Consider the following 19,434-nt stretch of genomic DNA (forward strand, 5'->3'; position numbering starts at 1 on the left):
CCCAAATTAAGTTCCATAAAGACAATGTAATTTTTTTCCCGCATCTATCATTCCCCGAAGTATCGTTTTCCCGCATTGATCGTTTAAAGATCACAGTCCCGTCGTATAATTTTCCCGCATCCATCGTTTGACAAAAATGAGACGAAGTGTTTACAACATGTTATTTATGGCTAATATCGACAGGCACATAGTTTGAATCTTCCCCAGGAGATTGAAATACGATAGGGATCCGAGAAGCTGAGTGCCGTGGTATAGTTACATTAGCGCATTTCCCAAGATCCGGTATCCCCCTCCATTAAAAAAAAAAGGTCCCAGCTCGAGCAGGGATCGTATTACGAAGACCTTAGCTTCGAAAGAAAATATCAAGTTACTCGAGAACAAAAGAACCTTTTTCACGCCTCCCCCTTTCTCGACCGCTGACATTTTTTAGCCGACTCGCTTCAAAGATCCCCACTTCTGGAGGTCAACTGCTGCATGAATCACCAATTAGCCCATAAGGTGTCTAAAAATAAATTTCGGCATTTGGTAATATATTTTTATTAGATTGAGATATTAGTGATGTGCATGTAATTAAAAAAAGAATGATACCAGACACGACATATTTCTAACGTTATTTAAGCAAGGAAATAGTTGGAATAATGCGATGGTGATTTCTGGTGAATATCGATATCGAGGGCGTCTGGTTACAATTTACGAGTTATGCAACAAGTCTCACTTGTCTGAGTTGCTAACGAAGCGATGTCTTCTCAGGATATTTTGTTTCTCCCTACTAGCAATCTGAGTTCATCTGCTCATCTAGAGCTACGCTACTTATTGTTAGAAATTAGTGGGTAAGTTGCTTTCCCTATAGGATAAAAAATTTCACTGCGCAGTTATATGGTCATGTTTCACCCTCTGCAGTAAGCTCTCCTTATGCCGTACGCGATAGCATTAGTGTCGAACTTCACCTCGTACGAGTGGTTCTGTACTTTCCAGGGTGGGTTGACTTAAAACCAGCGAGTGTTTTCCGTGTGGGTTCAATAGAGTCCGGTTTCATTTTTATTACAGTGCAACCTCGATAAAACGACACCCCAAGGGGCTCAAATAAACACTCACTATAGCGAATTGTCGCTTTACCGGAGGTGGAGCAAATAATAGCCAATATACCTATTGTAAACAGTTACACAGGAACAGGAGTGGTGCGGCGACAAGGAACTTTATCTATGATCAACGTAAGCATAAATTCAGACGAAAGGCGATGTTATATGCATCACTAAATTTCCTTACTTAAAAAAAAATTAACTATTCCAACAATTTATAAGCGCCGTCCTGAATAAAAATCATGTACAGCATTGCTTTGTCAATCATTATGCCAATGTACAACCAACGAAGCCATTTCTCTATGTACTTAATTAGTGCATGTACGTGATCATTCTATTATTTTGGCATTTGGCAACTGTATTGCGGTTATTTAATGCCTCAAATAGTTCCATTGGTGTATGGTAATTGTTACTGCACGTTAAGCGGCAGTGAAGTGAAATCACGTATTGCATTTGTTTATGCAGACGAAAATGGTGGAAGGTTATAAAACGATCCTGCCTTGGAAGACCTTATCTACCATATAATGTAATGTCTTCATTATCTATGGTAAAAAGTTTGCTAAGCATGCAAAATGATGTGACTAAATTACCGTTGTTAAAAAAAGTCTTTTTGAATGTTACGCTCGCGACATATTTGAAATAATAGACTGACAATAAGTTTACCACGGCACTTTGAATAAAAATTGGTAATATATGAAAAGATATTAACGTGATATTATTTCACGAAAAAATATCAGGCAGGTATTATGCTGATGTCACTTAAATAAAACAAAAGCAAGATGCAGAAACTGCGACAAATATAACTCACATGGGTATTACTTTCGGCAAAGAAACGGAAAAGCATACGCATCTGATGGACCCTAAAGCCAAAAAATCTTACAAGTTTGAATTTATTGATTTAAAATTCTCAATAATGACTGAGAAACATGAAAAAGAAATGCAGAATTTAAAAAATAAATAGAATGAAAGCGCAGCATCAGCTCTTCACATATGCCATCTGCGGCGGCGCCGAATGCATGGCACCAAACGAGAGTTAGTTGTTCTGAGAGTTACTCCAGCGGCCACCAGGCACGGCCGCCCGGGTGTCGGAAGAAAGCGCCACTACGACTCCAACCACTGACGCGAATAGTTCACCATTGTGAATAGTACATTGTGATCGTGACTATTACTTGTAACCGCAACAGAGAATAAATAGGTCTATCCGAAAAATTCACGCTGAGTATCATTGTATCGTACACCCTACACTATCGCTAAAGCACTCTACTTACCTCTAGAAGCATCATTGCAAGAAATACCTCGTACTGCAAGGGTTTTGTAGGGGAGTAGGTTGTAAAAGAGTTCCATTTCGTCTATGTTATACCACGCGGGGAATACTTCTTAAGATACATAGGATCAGAGTGTTTTCTTTAATTACTTCGGGTTAACACCGCAGGCATCGCCAGCAATTATGACAGGAGATAATGCTGTGGTGCTTTGAATCAGTATAACCAACCTTCCGTACTCTTGATGTTCTCGATTCGCAATTTATCCCTGAAATACTCTGCATTAGGCTTAGGCATAGCCACTTTCTATGACGTTCTCACAGATTGAAGAGGGCAAAACCACCCGAACAAAGCTCCTTCTAACTCTTCGTGGTCAGCATTCCTTGGACGCTTTTTTTTTAATTGCGAAGAACGAATAGGAAGATAAATTAATTACGCCACTCTCATATTACTCTATCATTTTTATTCTCTTGCTTAGACGTGTTTGGTGTTTTTGGCCATGGTGTCTGCCATCAAATGCTTTCTATTCACGCAACTCACGGACGTGCGGGTACGCTGCCGACTGCTTTCTGCCGCCCGAGGAACAAAAGAAGATCAAGCATTCACGAATGTTAATTCCGCAATATTTTCACCAAAATGAACTACTTACTTATCGAACGCCAGTTTACTGCATGAATTTGAGACTGTACACTCCATGTTAACTTCATTTCTAACAGATCGCAAGAAATTACAGAGATTAGGGACTCTTGGAGAAGGTTCTCCGTCGATGGAAACCCTCGCTATGGCGAAAGGAAGCTCCTAAGGGGCCTCGTAAAAACGAATTTTTTTAACATGATTATTATAGGGTCTATTGACGGTGCCTCGGCTAACTCTTTTAATAGCGGGGGTGTCGTAATAGCCCGTACTCGCTTTAACGAGGTTCCACTGTAGTTTTATTCTTATTTATCTTCAGACCATGGCCCTTCCGAAGACACAAGTGAGAACTTTAAACGATGGATTGAAAATAATTGAAGATGAAGAAAAGAATCTGGGCTAGAAATGCACAAATATTGCAGAACGCTTCGGTATGTCCACTAGCACATGACGGCAGGGGTGGGGGTAGAGCGAGATCCCTGGTGAAAACAAGAAGTGGGATGAAGCCGAGGATCAGGTGGGCTTGCAGCAGACGATTAATGCCACATTGCCTCAATCATATTAAAAATTTAATTGCTAGAAAGGAACATTTCAAATAATAAACCAATTTTGGCCTTCTTGATCCATCTCATAACCAATCACTGCGACGGTGAAATCAGCTGTTTGAGGCATAACATGCACATTTCTCTCGTAAATACGTGTACTTGAAATGGCATTTGATGGATAAGAATTTTTACAGAGAAATAGCAGTGAAAATTCCGAGTGGAGTGCAAACATTTTTTAGCAAGGCGTGTTCCTTTATGATATTTGAAAGATATATAAGTCGAATCAACAATATGTCCTAAGTGTTTCGATAAAGTAATGATATTCCTGTAATCAGCTAGTCTTGTTTGAATCCATTAATGAATATCATAATTTGCAAAAATCCAGAATTTCCTGGGACATAGGCAACCCGGACAAACATTCCCGCATCGATCGTTTTTTTCATCCATCCCCCTGAAAAACGATAGATCGAGGTTCCACTGTAATTCAGCTATTTTTTTCCAAACTCTTTCGTACAATTGACCAAATTGTGAAATATCAAAATGTTTGATGAAATATATCAAGAGCGTTTGGTAAAATAAATCAAGTGCTTAATCATTTACATCAAAGTTTAAGTATATTCAACAAAAATACTCCCTATCAGACCAGCTTGATAGTTTTAATCAAATATTTTTTTCCGCGTAACTAAGAGTATGGATAGATGATGTTGAGGGCTGAAAGGGCCTAAATTTTCTCTGTTGAGGCCAAGGAGGTTGTAAATATCTGGAGGGGGCATCACTGGTTATGAGCGTGGAACGAAGTGTGGCCTGAATGGAGGTGCTTGGGCAGGACAAGCCACACCCGCTTTGACCAAAAGATTGATAATCCCATAAGAGTCAATGCTTACTATTTCGTGAAATTTTTGGTCTGAACTTGTTAATATGTACATTAAAATAACCTATGGAACTCACAATGTAAACCTTTTTTTCTTACTTCATTGGTAGGCTTCGTGAAATTATGACTCAAACATCTTTTCCCAAGAAAAAAATTATTGTCAATCATCACAGCTACGTTCTACAACCAGCACAGCTGAAAATAAAATTTTACGAGAGTAAACTAGTTATTTACCTGCACTTATACTGGTATTTAATCTTATTATAGCCAACGGAAATCTAAAAAATACAGTAAAAAAGTATATTTTCAACTATCTCCCCACCAACAAAGTGGCTAACAGACACAGAGTTTATACATTAATAGAAGTATCGCGAATGATGGGAAAAATCTGTTGACATTCAAAGGCGAAATACTAGTGATTATGGTAGCATTTTTCACTTGACGTAGCACATCAGAACAAAACTTAGCCACCTCAAAATATCAGATATCAGTCAGAGACTAAGTCCAGAAATTGTCAAACCAAGATGGCAGAACTTTGACCACGTTAAAAACTTGGAAACAGCGCATCCAGATATTTATCACCTCCTTAGTTGAGGCCTATCCCCAGACCATTAGCACTTCAGCAATATTGGCCTCCTCATAAAGCTTGCCTCATTTCCTAATATCTTTACCCAGACTTAAGTCTGGGTTGAGCATGAAGAAGAACTGGACTATTGCCTCTGAATTTCACTGAATTTTAACTCCGTACAGGTGCATCCCTGTCACAAAATTGTTACCAACACTCCAAGAGAAAGAAATCCGAGTTCCAGATGTCCAGTGCCTTAATCTTGTTAAAATAGACAATTATTATAGATGGATAGGCAACTTACAGACAGAATCATCCTCCATTTGAAGTTAGGAAACTCCTTTGCACATTTTTCACATCTATACATCCCATTGCACATGTCAATGACCTGAAAAAAATATCAAATTAAGGTACTTGAGTGATACATTCATGTATAAATTAACATTCCCTTTTCATAATACAGTAAAACCTCTATGTAGTGAACCTCTTTACATCATAAACCTCCATTCATCATACCACCCCTACGGTCCCATCAGATTTACATGTAAATTTATTGGCAAACCTCTTTGTAGTGAACCTCTTTATAGCAAAAAACCTCCACTTATCATACCAAGGAGACATCCTCGCTGACTGCCTAATGCCTAACTGCCTCTGCAAATTGTACCAAGACAACTAGAGACCATTAATTCAGCCGTGAATATGTACATGGAATGACGTTGAAGTTTATTCGGGATTGCCACCGGATAAGGTTCTCCATCTCTGCCAACGTTTCGCTGGGAGAACGCGAAGGTCCTGTGCCGTGTGGACAGATTCTGGGAAAGGCTGACCAAGGAAGCTATTTTAATTCGGACGACGACTGACACCACGAACCGTGATGCTGGTTACGCCCTAAGCAATTCCTGGAAACCGGTGCTTAAATATGTCAGCGAAGCCCGGGAAAAAAGGTGGGAAAAGGCGGACCAATCACGAGTCACCTGACCTGGAGCCCATACTATATAACTGGGATCACCCAACGCAAAGACAAGCCCTGATGACGATGGACGACTCGGCCATCGTAACGTCGGCAGAGATGGAGAACCAATTATCCGGTGGCAATCCCGAATAAACTTCAACATCAGCATACGCCGGGAAAACCTCAGATCTTTCTTTACATGGAATGACATTTTCAGCAATAAATGTTTCACTTTTTTCTTATATACCTTATTATGCTGTAATTTTCACGTTATATTCATTAGTTGTGGCCATTTTGCTAAATATGAGAGGATACCTAACAGTAAATAAGAAAAAAGATATCCAAGTATCCGAATCATTTTAAGTGACTGTTGAATTGAGATAGATCACATAGTTTTCTCCCGAATCATGGTAAAAATCACACGATAGCATTCACTTACTGTAATTATTAAATAATAAGTACATGTTCACCAATGCATGCATGTGTGTTTAAACACATAAATATAATGGATTAAAAAAAAAGTGCCTTTCATTTCCAAAGGATATGAAAAAATTGTGCCTATCACTAAAACCTCTCTATAGTGAACCTCCATACATCAAAATACCCAAATTGTGGTCCCCTCCATTACGATGTAAAGAGGTTTTACTGTAACTGGAAAACTTAAGCTCGTAGTCTGAATTGATTCTTAAATACAACGTACAAGGACACTAAAGGGTTGTTACACATACTCATCAAATATCAAATAGAATTAGGAACTTATTACCTTTTTGTTACAATCTGGCTCTGGACAAGCCTGATACATAAGTCCCTCTTTCTTCACCATCATGATGTAAGCTTTACAGCTGAAGTAATCTGGTTTTTCCCCACCCCCAAGACCGTCTGTTTTCATTTCAGCAAGCAATTTAAACTGAGAGCTTCCACCACCTTCAAAAGAAAATCATCTTAAATATAACAGATTTACTAAAACCCACAATAATCAACATGATGTAATGTATTAGCTTGTAAAAACAAAAATAAATAAATGGATTTTTACAAGCAAATAAGTTTGATAAAAATCGTTTGAACACATAAACTAGCCCTTAGATTGAAACCTAAAACTTCAGTCAATATATTCATTAAGGTTTCTCTTTCAGTGAATATTCAATAATTCTATTGCAAATGTCGTTCGAGTAAAATAAAAAAGTCATGCCATGTAAACTTACCACCTGCTCCACCACCTGATTTTGAAATGCTTTGAGACTCTTGATTACATCCAACATTATCATACCATCCTCTCAATTTATGAGCTTCAGGAATGTCAGGATTTATCTGCAAAAAGATCATTGATTACCTCATGAATTATTACATTTAAGCCTAAATCCAGAGAAACCATAAAGTTATTGAGAAATAAAATAGACAATATGCATCCATTAATTGTCCTCATGACATCAATGAATGGCAAAGCTCTTTCAACACTGGTTGAACTTAGGAATCAATGCCTTAAGAAAAATACAAATTAACTCAAGTCAACTTTTACGGGCTGCCAATAAAATCAGTTAACTCTTTAAAATTTAGAATAATAGGTGAATTTTATGACAGTTTACAAGAAGAGAAGTACATATTTCCCCAACAACATATCATGAGGATGATCACTGTATTCTCCATACCTAAAAATATACCATACCTTGCGAGATTTGCATTTCAATTTCATCCAAAAAAAATCTTTATAATAGACCATTTATTATGTGGAAATAAAAATATTTAACACACTACACAAATATCATATTAAGGAGACAATAGGCCTAGATTCTATTATCTCCAATATAGAACAACAGTCAGCAACAGAAAATAAATTACATTTAAATAGGAAAAAATGTTTTTTAATCTAGTAAGCTCTGGCTTTTTTCTGGAAGTACCCTAGGGTACTTTATATTTCGGGGGGTCTGGACATTGCGGGCTTCCCCCTCTTGCTACGCTACTGATCAGTAGTTTATCCAAAGATTTTTCCTATTTTCATTTCCAAACCCAAGCGTAACAGTTTAGGTCCTGAGAATGTAAAGATGTTTTTAAAAAACAACTTGAAAGCCTATAAAAATGATTTCTAATTTATAAAAATATTAAAATGTGTATGAAAATCTATAAAGCATTCCTTTGATTGTATGTACCCAGGATGAACTTGAATAATTACTTCGTTTAATAGCAGGAATTTGAAAATGCATTTGGATCCGAAAATATCCGATCTGAAAGATCCGGCTCCGAAAATGAAGGATCTGATCCGAATCCAGATCCGAAAAAAATCCTGGATCTGTCGATCCCTAAGAAAAACTGAATATTTTTTCACTAACTCAGACAAGTTCTTCGTCAAGATCACTGCAAACAATTTGATTAATACGTGTGAAAAACTTCTAATTACAGCCATTAAGTAAAAAATCAGTGGCTACATTACCCTCATTAAACTTGAGCCCAAAAGAGAAAGAGATTTCCCACTGAAATCTGACACCCGAGCTCCTTTTACTGCGACAACAGGGTGTTGACTGCCATCAAATTCTTCTGCTTGAGATCCCCACAGCGTAAGAGTAACCTGAAAAATAAATATGAACCTATAGAATCCAGATGCATATTGCCATAAAACAGATAAATTCAACTGAAAATCAATCATCTGAGAATGATTTCATCAACATGAGTTCAGAAAGTATGACATGACAAAATAATCGAGATATATACAGTTTAGAAATTTACAGTTTTCATTTTCAATTACCTTTCGCTATCACAAACAAACAGAGACTTTCTTCTGAAGTGTAATTAATTATTGATGCAGAGAAAATGACACAATTCCTGGCTTAAGAGTGATGGCTTAGTGGACCAGCAGCTGTTTAGCTTGATGGTTATCAATTTAATCCCTAATGTTAGCATTTTCACAAGCCCAATCCAATGTAACAGCCAAGGTACACCGACACTAATGTTTCGTCTCCAAGAAAAAGTTATGACAGGATGAGGTCTATTCATGTTCAATCGGAGTTATAGAATTAAACCAGAGGGGCTTAATAAGCTTTAGATTTTTGGAATTAGGTTTAAAAAGCAATACAGTAGACTCTCGATATAACCAAGGCTCACGGGACCGAAAAACCAGAGGTTCGTTATAATGAAGTTCGTATGAACATTTCTTTGAGGAATCATTGGAAAAAAACATAGTTTGTCAAACTTCCTTGTTTCAATCTCTCGTCGTCAATCTCTTGTCTTCAATCTCTCGAACTTATATTCGCACTGCAAAATACCTTCAGAGACAAGTGTATAAATTACGAGCAAATTTGTTTCATTTTCTCTATGGAAGAGTGCAGGATGATGCAATCGAGAGTTGATACCTTCCTGAATACAATAAGTCCTTGATATACGAGTTCCGAGAAGATGCATTCCGAGACCTTGCTCTTACGTTGATGAACTAATGCAAGGCATCGACGAGTGAGATTATCCTGCAGAATGCAACACTGTATCACACCTGTGCGTTAACTCACGATTGTGACATGCTGATCCAGCTGGGCAGCAAAGCAGCCGGAGCTGAAAAAAATAGCTGTCTGCGGGAAGGAAGAACGGGTGGAACGCTGAACAGTTCCCGACTGCACATTGGATTTCATGACACTTAGTTCAAATTATGCCAAAAGTGCGAGTTCCTCTTTGCCACACTGTGTCACATTGGCCAAGTCAAAAGGAGCCAAATTTAAAATTTTGGACAACTTTGAATTTTTTGAATGTTCGTACCTCTGAAAGTTCGTAAATCGAGTGTGCATAGGAAGAGGACTAACTGTACGTCCAATTTACGAGCAGTAGTGAGTGGGTCACCATGATTTCACAGGAATGAAGCTTATTATATGATGTTGCATCCAGACTAAAGTATCTCCAACTGCAGGAAGAACCATAATGGATGCTCAAGGGCACGGTACACAACGAGAACTTAAATGTAGCACAATGATTATAACGTAGCGTAGTGCACATCCACCTAAATTCTGTTACATATTCATGGAACTTCGTAATAAAGTTTATTCAGTACATAACTGTCGGGACCTGGACTGAAGTTCATAATTACGAAAATTTCAAAACGTTTCTTTCACTACAGGTTGGATAGGCCTTTCGTGTGAGTAATTCAAAATGTGTACATTTCTTGCTAAAGATGACAGCATCATACATTTCCATCAAGCTGTTCATCCATGGAAAGGTGTGTCCAAGGGAGAGTCAACAGTCTTAGAGGAAAATTTTGGCACTGACATTAACACAGTTTAAGTTAAGTATTCTACCGAGTCAAGTCTCATATGCAAGTACTTATGCTTGCTGACTAGTCTTGGACCATTTTATCCTTAACAAGAGTCAGGGAGTATAAAGGATAATCTTACCTCTGTATTTGAATTGTCCACCAACGTTACATCTCGTTTTTTCAGTTCTCTTTGTGTTGTCCTAGCAACAAGACTCTGGACATCTGCTGCTGACTTGCAGACACCAATAACATCTTAAAAAAAGGAAGAATATCATTATCAAGCATATCACTTTGATCCTTAGAAAACTATGCAAATGAACAAGTTTTTTTTGTTTCAATGATGAAGATTAACGAGTGCTACAGGAATTCCTCATGATATTGAATTTTTTTGTAAGATTGAAATCCTTCAATTATTTACAGGTTATTTAAATAGCATGTTACACTAATAATTTATGGTTTCCATATGCTACTAACTTTTACGTTGATGCCTAAAATTTTCTGGAAGGGGAACCTCATGACAACACCTACATTAGAGGTGCGCAAAAGCCGTTCCGCTCCCGCTCGAATCTCGCTCTCGGGAGTCAAACTGGTAGTCTCACTCCCGGATTGCGGTCTCGGGAGCGAGCGGGATTGAGCTCTCGTCGCTCCCGGCAATTTGGCGGATAGCACATAGTATGTGCTATCCGCCAAATCTACTAGCTGGCTTACTAGCAGACTTACACGAACCTTCCTTGTTGAAGTAATTATGTTAAAATCAAGTTGAATTCCTAAGTTTATTGTTTAATGCAGAGATGGCGCTGTGACGCCGATTTTGTAGTTATGTACGTTACCAAGAGTGCTAACAAACAAAGAGAAATTCGAAAACAAACAAACAAAGAGAATTTCGAAAAAAAAGATAAGTATCTGCAGCTAAAACAGAGTTATTGTAATGTTTCTCTTATAAGTTAACGTGTCCAAGAACATTAAAAATACAATATTCCTAACGCGAAGTTCCCTAACAAATCGTCGCGTTTCGTGCAAGGTTGTTGGGTGTTTCGGTTTTATTCGGTTTTAGGGACTCCTAGCGAGATGGCTGACGCTCTTTCTGAGGAAAATGACCGTGTTGGACAGTATAAAGATGGCGATAGAGCCCATTATACAAAAGAAGAAGTAGTGAAGAAAATTGAAGAGGGAACATGCATAGTTGCTTGGAACACAGGGAGAAATAGTCCATGTTGGAAAAACTTTCAGGTAACCAGCGAAATATTTTGCATATGGAACTGTAATGCATTAACTTATGAAGTTCTAACCACTTGTTTATCGGACAGGTTGTATTAGATTCTCAGACACGCAAGCCCCTGGGTTATGTGAGATGTGCAACAGAATCGTGCCAAGCTGTTCTTGTGCATAAGGCAAGTACGTCTGGCATGAAACGGCACAAGTGCAAAATCGAAAGAAATGTTTCTCCAGCCACACCTGTTGTTTCTCGGGATGACAAGGACCGTGTGAGGGACAAGTGCGTAGACATGTGTGCAAAAGACTTGCGTCCATTTGCGACAGTGGGTGGAGAAGGGTTCAAGGACCTCGCGCAAGAGTTAATTAATATTGGGGTGAAGTATGGACCCTTAGAGGCCAAAGACGTGCTACCTCATCCAAGTACGGTAGCCCGTTCCTTGCGTGAAAGGGCTAATCAAATTCGAGCTACTCTCATCCCCAAATTAAAAGAAGCCATAGCTACCAAGGAACTTTCTATGACTATGGACCTTTGGACGGATAATTATCGCAAAGTTCACTATATGACGGCTACCTCCAGTCGCATAATCGAAGAAGCTGGTGAATGGAAATTACAGGCAAATGTGCTTATCACGACCAAGTTTCCAGATATCTCGAAAACCGGGGCAAATATTAAGGAAGAGTTACTCGGTCAATTGGCTGAAATAGGCATAAGTAGTGAGGATCTTTTTAAAGTGACCTTCGTGACAGATCAGGGTTCAAACATCAAAAAGGCTCTGCAAATGTACGATCGTCTTCCTTGTTTAGCTCACTGCTTAAATACTGTTTTGAGGCACACGTTTCATGAAGAGAATTTCCTCAAAACGGAGGTACCCCAGGTTTATGTTGCTATTCAGGCAGCAAGAAAAATAGTCTGGTTAATGAAGAGATCTGGGCTTGTCTCACGGCTAGAAAGAACTCTCCATCAGGACGTCGATACAAGATGGAGCAGCATTTACACTATGCTAAATTCCATTCACAAGCAACAGGACGGAGTTTTACAGTTGCTCCGTGACAGTGAAAGAGTACACCTCGCAAACAATTACAATTCCGACCTGGTAGCTGAGATGGTAGCCTTTCTTAAGCCTTTTAAGGAAGCTACAGATGATCTTGAAGGAGAGGCTGAACCTACGCTACCGCTGGTAGTACCCTGGATTTTTCGTCTAAGAAGCCATTGTGGAGTCTCTGTTGACGAAAGTCAGGTAGGAGTTCAATTCTCCCCTTTCGTTCATTCGACTATTTATTTAAGACTCAATTCCAATGAATAATGTAAGTTTAGCCGCTATGTCGACTGAAGAACACGAGTCATCTAGCCGTGTGGATGGCGAATGTTAATACTTCTTGTTTCCTAAACATGTATTTGACTTTTTGTTTTTCTTTCAATAGACACTAATGAAAATCAAGATAAGGGCAGCCTCATTTCTCGATGAGAAAGTTATGTCTCAGCTGGAAAGGCGACATTATTTGGCACTATTTTTAAATCCAAATTATAAAGACCTCCTCCGTTTAACATCTGAAGAGCGACAATGCGTGTATGACAACGCTCGAATAATGTGCCAGGAAGTAAATGGTAATGTATCACTACAAAAAATAAAGAATTTTTCTTAATTACTGCCTGCAATTTATAGTAGTAGCACGATGATTTAATTTAACATTTATCCTTATAGTGACAGAAATCACAGAAGAAAGTGATTTATCTCAAACTTGTCATAGTCCACCTATGAAAAAGAGGTTTTCAGAATGGTTGCAAAGGCCTGAAATACCACAAACCACTGACGAAGTGACGCGTTACATTGAGCGAAGCGTTCCGGAATATGTGCAGAAGGTTTTGCATTGGTGGAGTATCCATCGGCATTCTTTTCCGCGGCTATCGAAGGTCGCTCGGCGGATAATGAATATTCCTGCCAGTAGTGCAACCAGCGAAAGATGCTTCTCTCGTGCAGGCCTTGTAATAGCTGACCGTCGATCACGTATTGACCCAGACCATGTGAATGACATTTTGTTTATTAATTATAATGCAAAAAGAAATTGAAATACAACGCAATGATGGTAAATGAAAACCATATCAAGTTATTGTTCTTTTATTTCGCGTACTATTCTTATAAATTCCACTAATACGAACTTATGTTATACATCAATTGCAGTTGAAAATTTCCGTCTTACAATTCTCTGAGCGAAAAGAATATTAGCACTCTATGTTATGGATGAAATTCTGGAATAAATCTCTCTTCTTATACCCTAGATTATACAATTATAATTAATTATACTTGCTATGCATTTATTTTACTGTTCACCAGTGGTGGATTCGCACCCCAAAATGAGACCAAGAACCCACTGTGAGAGAGATAAATATGCATTCCGTGCATGAAAGCAAGTAGCCCACTGCGTATGTGCTATCCGCCAAATTGCCGGGAGCGACGAGAGCTCAATCCCGCTCGCTCCCGAGGGCGCAATCCGGGATTGTTCGCTCCCGGGAGTGAGACTACCAGTTTGACTCCCGAGAGCGAGACTCGAGCGGGAGCGGAACGGCTTTTGCGCGCCTCTAACCTACATATTATGTAAAAGGATGACAAAAATGACCAAGTGATCCAGAAGATTACTGCTCGAAGTGGCCACTTCAAATATGCTATGACAAAGATTTACTTTGGATGATGTACTTCCGAACGTGCATCTATACAATTGGAGATAGTACTAATAACTGAATGAAAAGGCATTGTGGGTGAGAGTGAAGTATGAGAGATGAAGCAGAAAGACTGTGTTGGGTTTTTGTGTAGTGGGACATTGTATAAGTAAGGTGTGAAGTGCAGCAAGGTCCTGAGAATGAGGAATGAGAGTGTAGAGAGAGAAATGATATCAAATGCAGCCATGATGATGGGTTCATTGGAAGAGAGGGTAGTAGGGGTTGATTAAGAAACAAAGCTGTCTTTAAGTAAGATGGAAGAAAACAGATTACAGGTTGGAGTTTGGCTAAATCTATGGAAGCATTTCCTTGTGTTCCACATGAGAGTTGGAAGAGGAGACGATAGGGTAATCATAGATATGCATTTTCTTTGTGTATTTTATAGAAATAAGAGTACAGTGGCAGGAGGTGAAAGGAAAGAAATGTCCGTCGAGCTGAGCCCCTTTGCAGGACTATCCCAGTCATCGCATAGCCAGGCCATAAGTCGAAATCGAGCAAAACTATGGCCTCGCGATATTTGTACTACTTCGAGTGATTCTCATCTGAGTAAAAGGCCACAAGTTGGGTGGTAGTTAAGGCCTCAAGGTTATATAATATTATGACCAGCCTTGGAGGAGGAGGAGGACGAAGTGTTTACAACGTGTTGTTTATGGCTAATAACGAGAGACACAAAGTTTAAATCTTCCCCAGGAGATTGAAATATGATAGGGAGAAGCTGAGTGCCGTGGGATAGTCACATTATCGCATTTCCCAAGATCCGGTATCCCCCTCCATTCAGCACTCGCCTCTCCCTGTCTGAAGCGTACCTCTTCTCCGAAATAAAAAAAAAAGGTTCCAGCTCTAGCAGGGATTGTATTACAAAGATCTTAGCTTCGAAAGAAAATATCAAGTTACTCGAGAACAAAAGAAACCTTTTTCATGCTTCCCCCTTTCTCGACCGCTGACTTTTTTTTTAGCTGACTCGCTTCAAAGATCCCCACCTCTGGAGGTCAACTGCTGCATGAATCACCGATTAGCCCAAAAGGTGTGTAAAAATGAATTTCGGCAATTGGTATTATACTTTTATTACATTGAGTTATTAGTGATGCGCACGTAATTCAAAAAAGGATGATACCAAACACGACGTATTTCTAACGTTATTTAACCATTTTAAGCAAGGAAATAGTTGGAATAATAAGATGGTGATTTCTGGCGAATATCGATATCCTCGCAGCTGATAGTGAGCTTCACGGCAGTTGATGCGGATTTTTTTCGAAAACAGGGTGTCTGGTTACAATTTACGAGTTATGCTACAAGTCTCACCTGTCTGAGGTGCTAACGAAGCGATGTCTTCTCAGGATATTTTGTTTCTCCCTACTAGCAATCTGAATTCATCTGCTCATCTAGAGCTACGCTACTTATTGTTACAAATGAGTGGGTAAGCTGCCTTCTCCAAAGAATAAAAAAATTTGCGAAGTCTTATGGTCATGCTTCACCCTCTGCAGTAAGCTCTGCTTATGCCGTACGCGATAGTATTAGTGCCGAACTTCACCTGGTACGAGTGGTTCCAAACTTTCCAGGGTGGGTTGACTTTAAGCCGGCGAGTGTTTTCAGTGTGGGTTCAATAGAGTCCGGTTTCATTTTTATTAGTTTTATTCTTATTTGTCTTCGGACCATGGCCCTTCCGAAGACACAAGTGAGAACTTTAAAAGATAGACTGAAAATAATTGAAGACGAAGAAAAGAATCCGGGCTAGAAAAGCGTGAATATTACAGCACGCCTCGGTGTGTCTGCTAGTACATGATGGCAGGGGTCGGGGTAGAGCGAGATCCCTGGTGAAAAGCAAGAAGTGGGATGAAACAGAGGATTAGGTGGGCATGGCGCTGACGATTAACGCCACATTGCCTCAACCATACTAAAAATTTAATTGCAAGAAAGGAACATTTCAAATAATAAACTATTTTTGGCCTTCTTGATACATCCTAGAACCAATCACTGCGACGGCGAAATCAGTTGTTTGAGGCACAACATGCACATTTCTCTCGTAAATATGTGTACTTGAAATGGCATTTGATGGATAAGAAATTTTACATCGGACAGAAATGCATAATTGCAGTGAAAATTCCGAGGGGAGAAAAACATTTTTTTAGCAAGGCGTGTTCCTTCAGGATATTTGAAAGAGATATAATCCGAATCAACAATATGACCTTAGTGTTTCGATACAGGAATAATATTCCTGTAATAAGCTAATATCTTTTTTTAATCCATTTATGAATGTCACAATTCGCAAAAATCCAGCGTTTCCTGGGACATAGGCAACCCAGCAAACTTTCCTGCATTTATCGTTTTCCTGCATTCATCGTTTTTTTCATCCATCCCCTTGAAAAACGATAAATCGAGGTTCCACTGTACCATCTCAAACAATGACCAGAGAATGAAATGTTTAAAAAAATAACAACTTTTGGTACTACATAATTATATTTTCATACTCGTCAGCAAGAAGGGTGTTATGTCTTATGGCCGGGCAAAATGACATGGCCCCTCAAGAGTGGAATCGATGTTGGTCATAATTTTGGGTCAGGCCATACGAAACTTACGGCCGGCCATTCGTATGGCCTAGTTTATCAGAAAAACCCTGTAGTAGTACCCTTGGATTTTAATAGACCATTCAATTCCACCTGAAAATTGGAAGATTGAGCAGGTGAAATGCTGAAAGTTGAGAATTTAACATGAATACAAATACGATGCCTTAAGAGATAAATCAGTACAACATGTGCATTGGGCAAAATTGAAATAGAACTTTTAAAAATAAGTATTAGATTCAAAGCAAAGTGAGTTTGACGTAATCCATTGGGAGAAGAGGTAAGGGTAAGCTTCTTGCTTCCCCTCCAAGTCAAAGACTTGGAACAAGCCTGCACGTGTGCATTTTATTCTTTATCGCAGCTAGGAATGAACTGTGCTCCCTAAAGCACCAATCCTATCCCTTTCCAAAAGATGTAAAAATTATCACTCATGTAAAATATGAAAATATGTTCATACCTACTCTCAACTACACAAATCATACAAAGCAAAATATCTTTTACAGGAGAAATTCACCTATCTGTGAAAGAATTTGAGCTTACCGACTAGAGTTTCAGCTGGAGCATTGAGAAGATTATTGATTGTCTGAAAGTTGAAGGTCACTGATGGAATAGATGATGTTTCTTCATAGCAAGGAACAACTTGAGTATCTTGAGTGAATGTCATCTCATACTCATTCTGAATTGAGCTAAATTTCTTATTAGCTCCTTTGAGGCGACAGCCTTTAATGAAATACACTTTATTTATCTGCAATAAAAAAAATTATTACAAGGGGTTATTTGCAAATTTACGCTAAGGAAATAACATGAATTTGAAAGAAGCCTGGAAACATTCTTGTGTGTTGACATAATCTTTAAAAATTTCTTTGCTTAATTAAAATTGATACAAATACCACACAGTTTCCACGAAACAAGTGCTGAAAGTCCTAAAGTCATAAACAACCTGACTTAAAATGTTTCATAATTGTGTTCTAGTTCCACATATAAAAAATTGAATTTTATTTAACAGCTTAAAACTAGTATGTATGTATCTCTTTTTAAAAATGGCAGTTGTGCAGTTACTTGATACCTCCACAGCAAAAATGCTCAACAATAACCCACCGAATCATGGGTGCGTTCCGAAATTCACTGGCAGTAATGACAGTGCTGCCAAACCGTTTCAAAATCAACTGGCAGTACAATACAGTAACAGATGATGTCAGTCATTTGATGACGTTCCCTACTGTGGCTACTGCAAGCCGAGAGCAGCAGTAGCGGCAATAAGCAGACGGAAGCCGATGTTCACCTGTTTTTGGAACACAGCAACCGCTTTAAAAACATTTGGTACGCAATTAAATGAAGTATAACGGACATAATTCATAATATATTCACGTAAACTGAGAAAAAGAACTCTAATTTCCACTTATTTATATGTATTGGATGTGAAAATGGCAAGTTGTGCGCGAATGGATGTCTGATTACCCATATGAAATATTTGGTTCGCTAACTTCATGTGATTTACCGATGGTGTCTTGAATAATGTCTCGTAAATTCCAGTGGTAGATTAGTAGTAATTCCTGAAGACTTCAACGCAAGAAACTATTATTGTTAAAATTACGTTTTCAACGCATGTATGTGTATCATGTGTTACATAAATGCATGCATAAACCTTCTTGATTTCTTCCATCAATGCAATACATTAATGCATAGACTTTCTTGTTCCACCATACCGTTAAATGTGTGAGCATAATAATAACCTAAGTAATGGCAAAAGCAATTTTAACTACACGTTGGAAATTCGTCTCCCCATACTACATTCTTCTACCATATTAACTGTACGCATGTTATCGTCTGCTTAAGTTTCAGGATACTGACCTAATTGTTTTGTGCCAGTGCATGAAGTACGAAATATAATGTGGTGTCTAGCGTGTATTGAGTTTAACTTTGCTTCAAACATGAATATTGAGAGACACCTAATTAATTCCTGTATCGGTACCTTGTAAATTGTTCTTGATTATGTTTACGCATTGCTTGAAGGCATTTTTCAACCTGAGATTGAAGTAATTTTAATTTTAAAGGTCTTACATGACTCTCCTCAATTGCAATGGATATTTTAAAAATATTTCTTTAGGCTGCAATCCATCAATTTCGATCTTTCACGCTTACAATGTATTTATCCAATTTACTTTAAAAATGGTACTTGCACGTTTCATTATTTCCCGTGAAATTATCAACAGCAGCTACTGTTGACTGTTCCGAAATCACTGACTTGCTTACAGTGGCAGTACTGTTTTCCGTTCTGTTTTGCAGCAGCAGTAGCAGTACTGCCAGTGAATTACGGAATGCTCCACTCATCTAGTAGCCCAACAATACGATGATATGTTTGGAATTTTCCTCCTGTTTGTGTTCCTTAACAGCCATCCAACTACACAAAAACCTGACTATTTACAGAGCAATGACTAATTGTAACTGACTATGATAACTTTGATTTTTTTTCATTCTTTCCAGAAATATGTATTAAATAATTTAATAGTGTGATATTAGTAATTCAATGAGATACCATTACATAAAAAAAATAAAATGTCCTCTATATACCTATGTATTTTCATTTATTTATCTTTTAAATCTCAATTTAATGATAATATTATAAAATTAATTAATCTTTCTTATGTATGATTTTGTAATATTTTTCTGTAAACTGGAAAAAGGGCAAACCCGATTAATAGACATTATTATTATACATACTGACCCTGGTGAAAATGAACTGTTCACGAACCGTTCAAGAAGCATTAAACAAAGTGTTCGGAACCTGTTCACTAAGTGTTCATGAACTG

The 19,434-nt window shown here is 38.3% G+C and overlaps 1 protein-coding gene across 1 annotated transcript in view; it reads right to left on the reverse strand.

Annotated features, from left to right (window-relative positions):
* The window catches only part of LOC124156000 (replication protein A 70 kDa DNA-binding subunit), a 45,644-nt gene that overhangs the window by 6,162 nt on the left and 20,048 nt on the right, over nucleotides 1-19,434 (reverse strand). The window contains exons 7-12 of the mRNA XM_046530276.1: nucleotides 17,165-17,369; nucleotides 10,272-10,384; nucleotides 8,333-8,467; nucleotides 7,110-7,215; nucleotides 6,671-6,831; nucleotides 5,260-5,343 (exon numbers count right to left, since the gene is read on the reverse strand). Coding sequence (XP_046386232.1) covers nucleotides 5,260-5,343; nucleotides 6,671-6,831; nucleotides 7,110-7,215; nucleotides 8,333-8,467; nucleotides 10,272-10,384; nucleotides 17,165-17,369 — 804 coding nt within the window. The remainder of the gene's footprint in view (nucleotides 1-5,259; nucleotides 5,344-6,670; nucleotides 6,832-7,109; nucleotides 7,216-8,332; nucleotides 8,468-10,271; nucleotides 10,385-17,164; nucleotides 17,370-19,434) is intronic.

The sequence above is a fragment of the Ischnura elegans genome, chromosome 3 (genome assembly GCF_921293095.1).
Source record: "Ischnura elegans chromosome 3, ioIscEleg1.1, whole genome shotgun sequence".
In the NCBI taxonomy this organism is placed as follows: domain Eukaryota; kingdom Metazoa; phylum Arthropoda; class Insecta; order Odonata; family Coenagrionidae; genus Ischnura; species Ischnura elegans.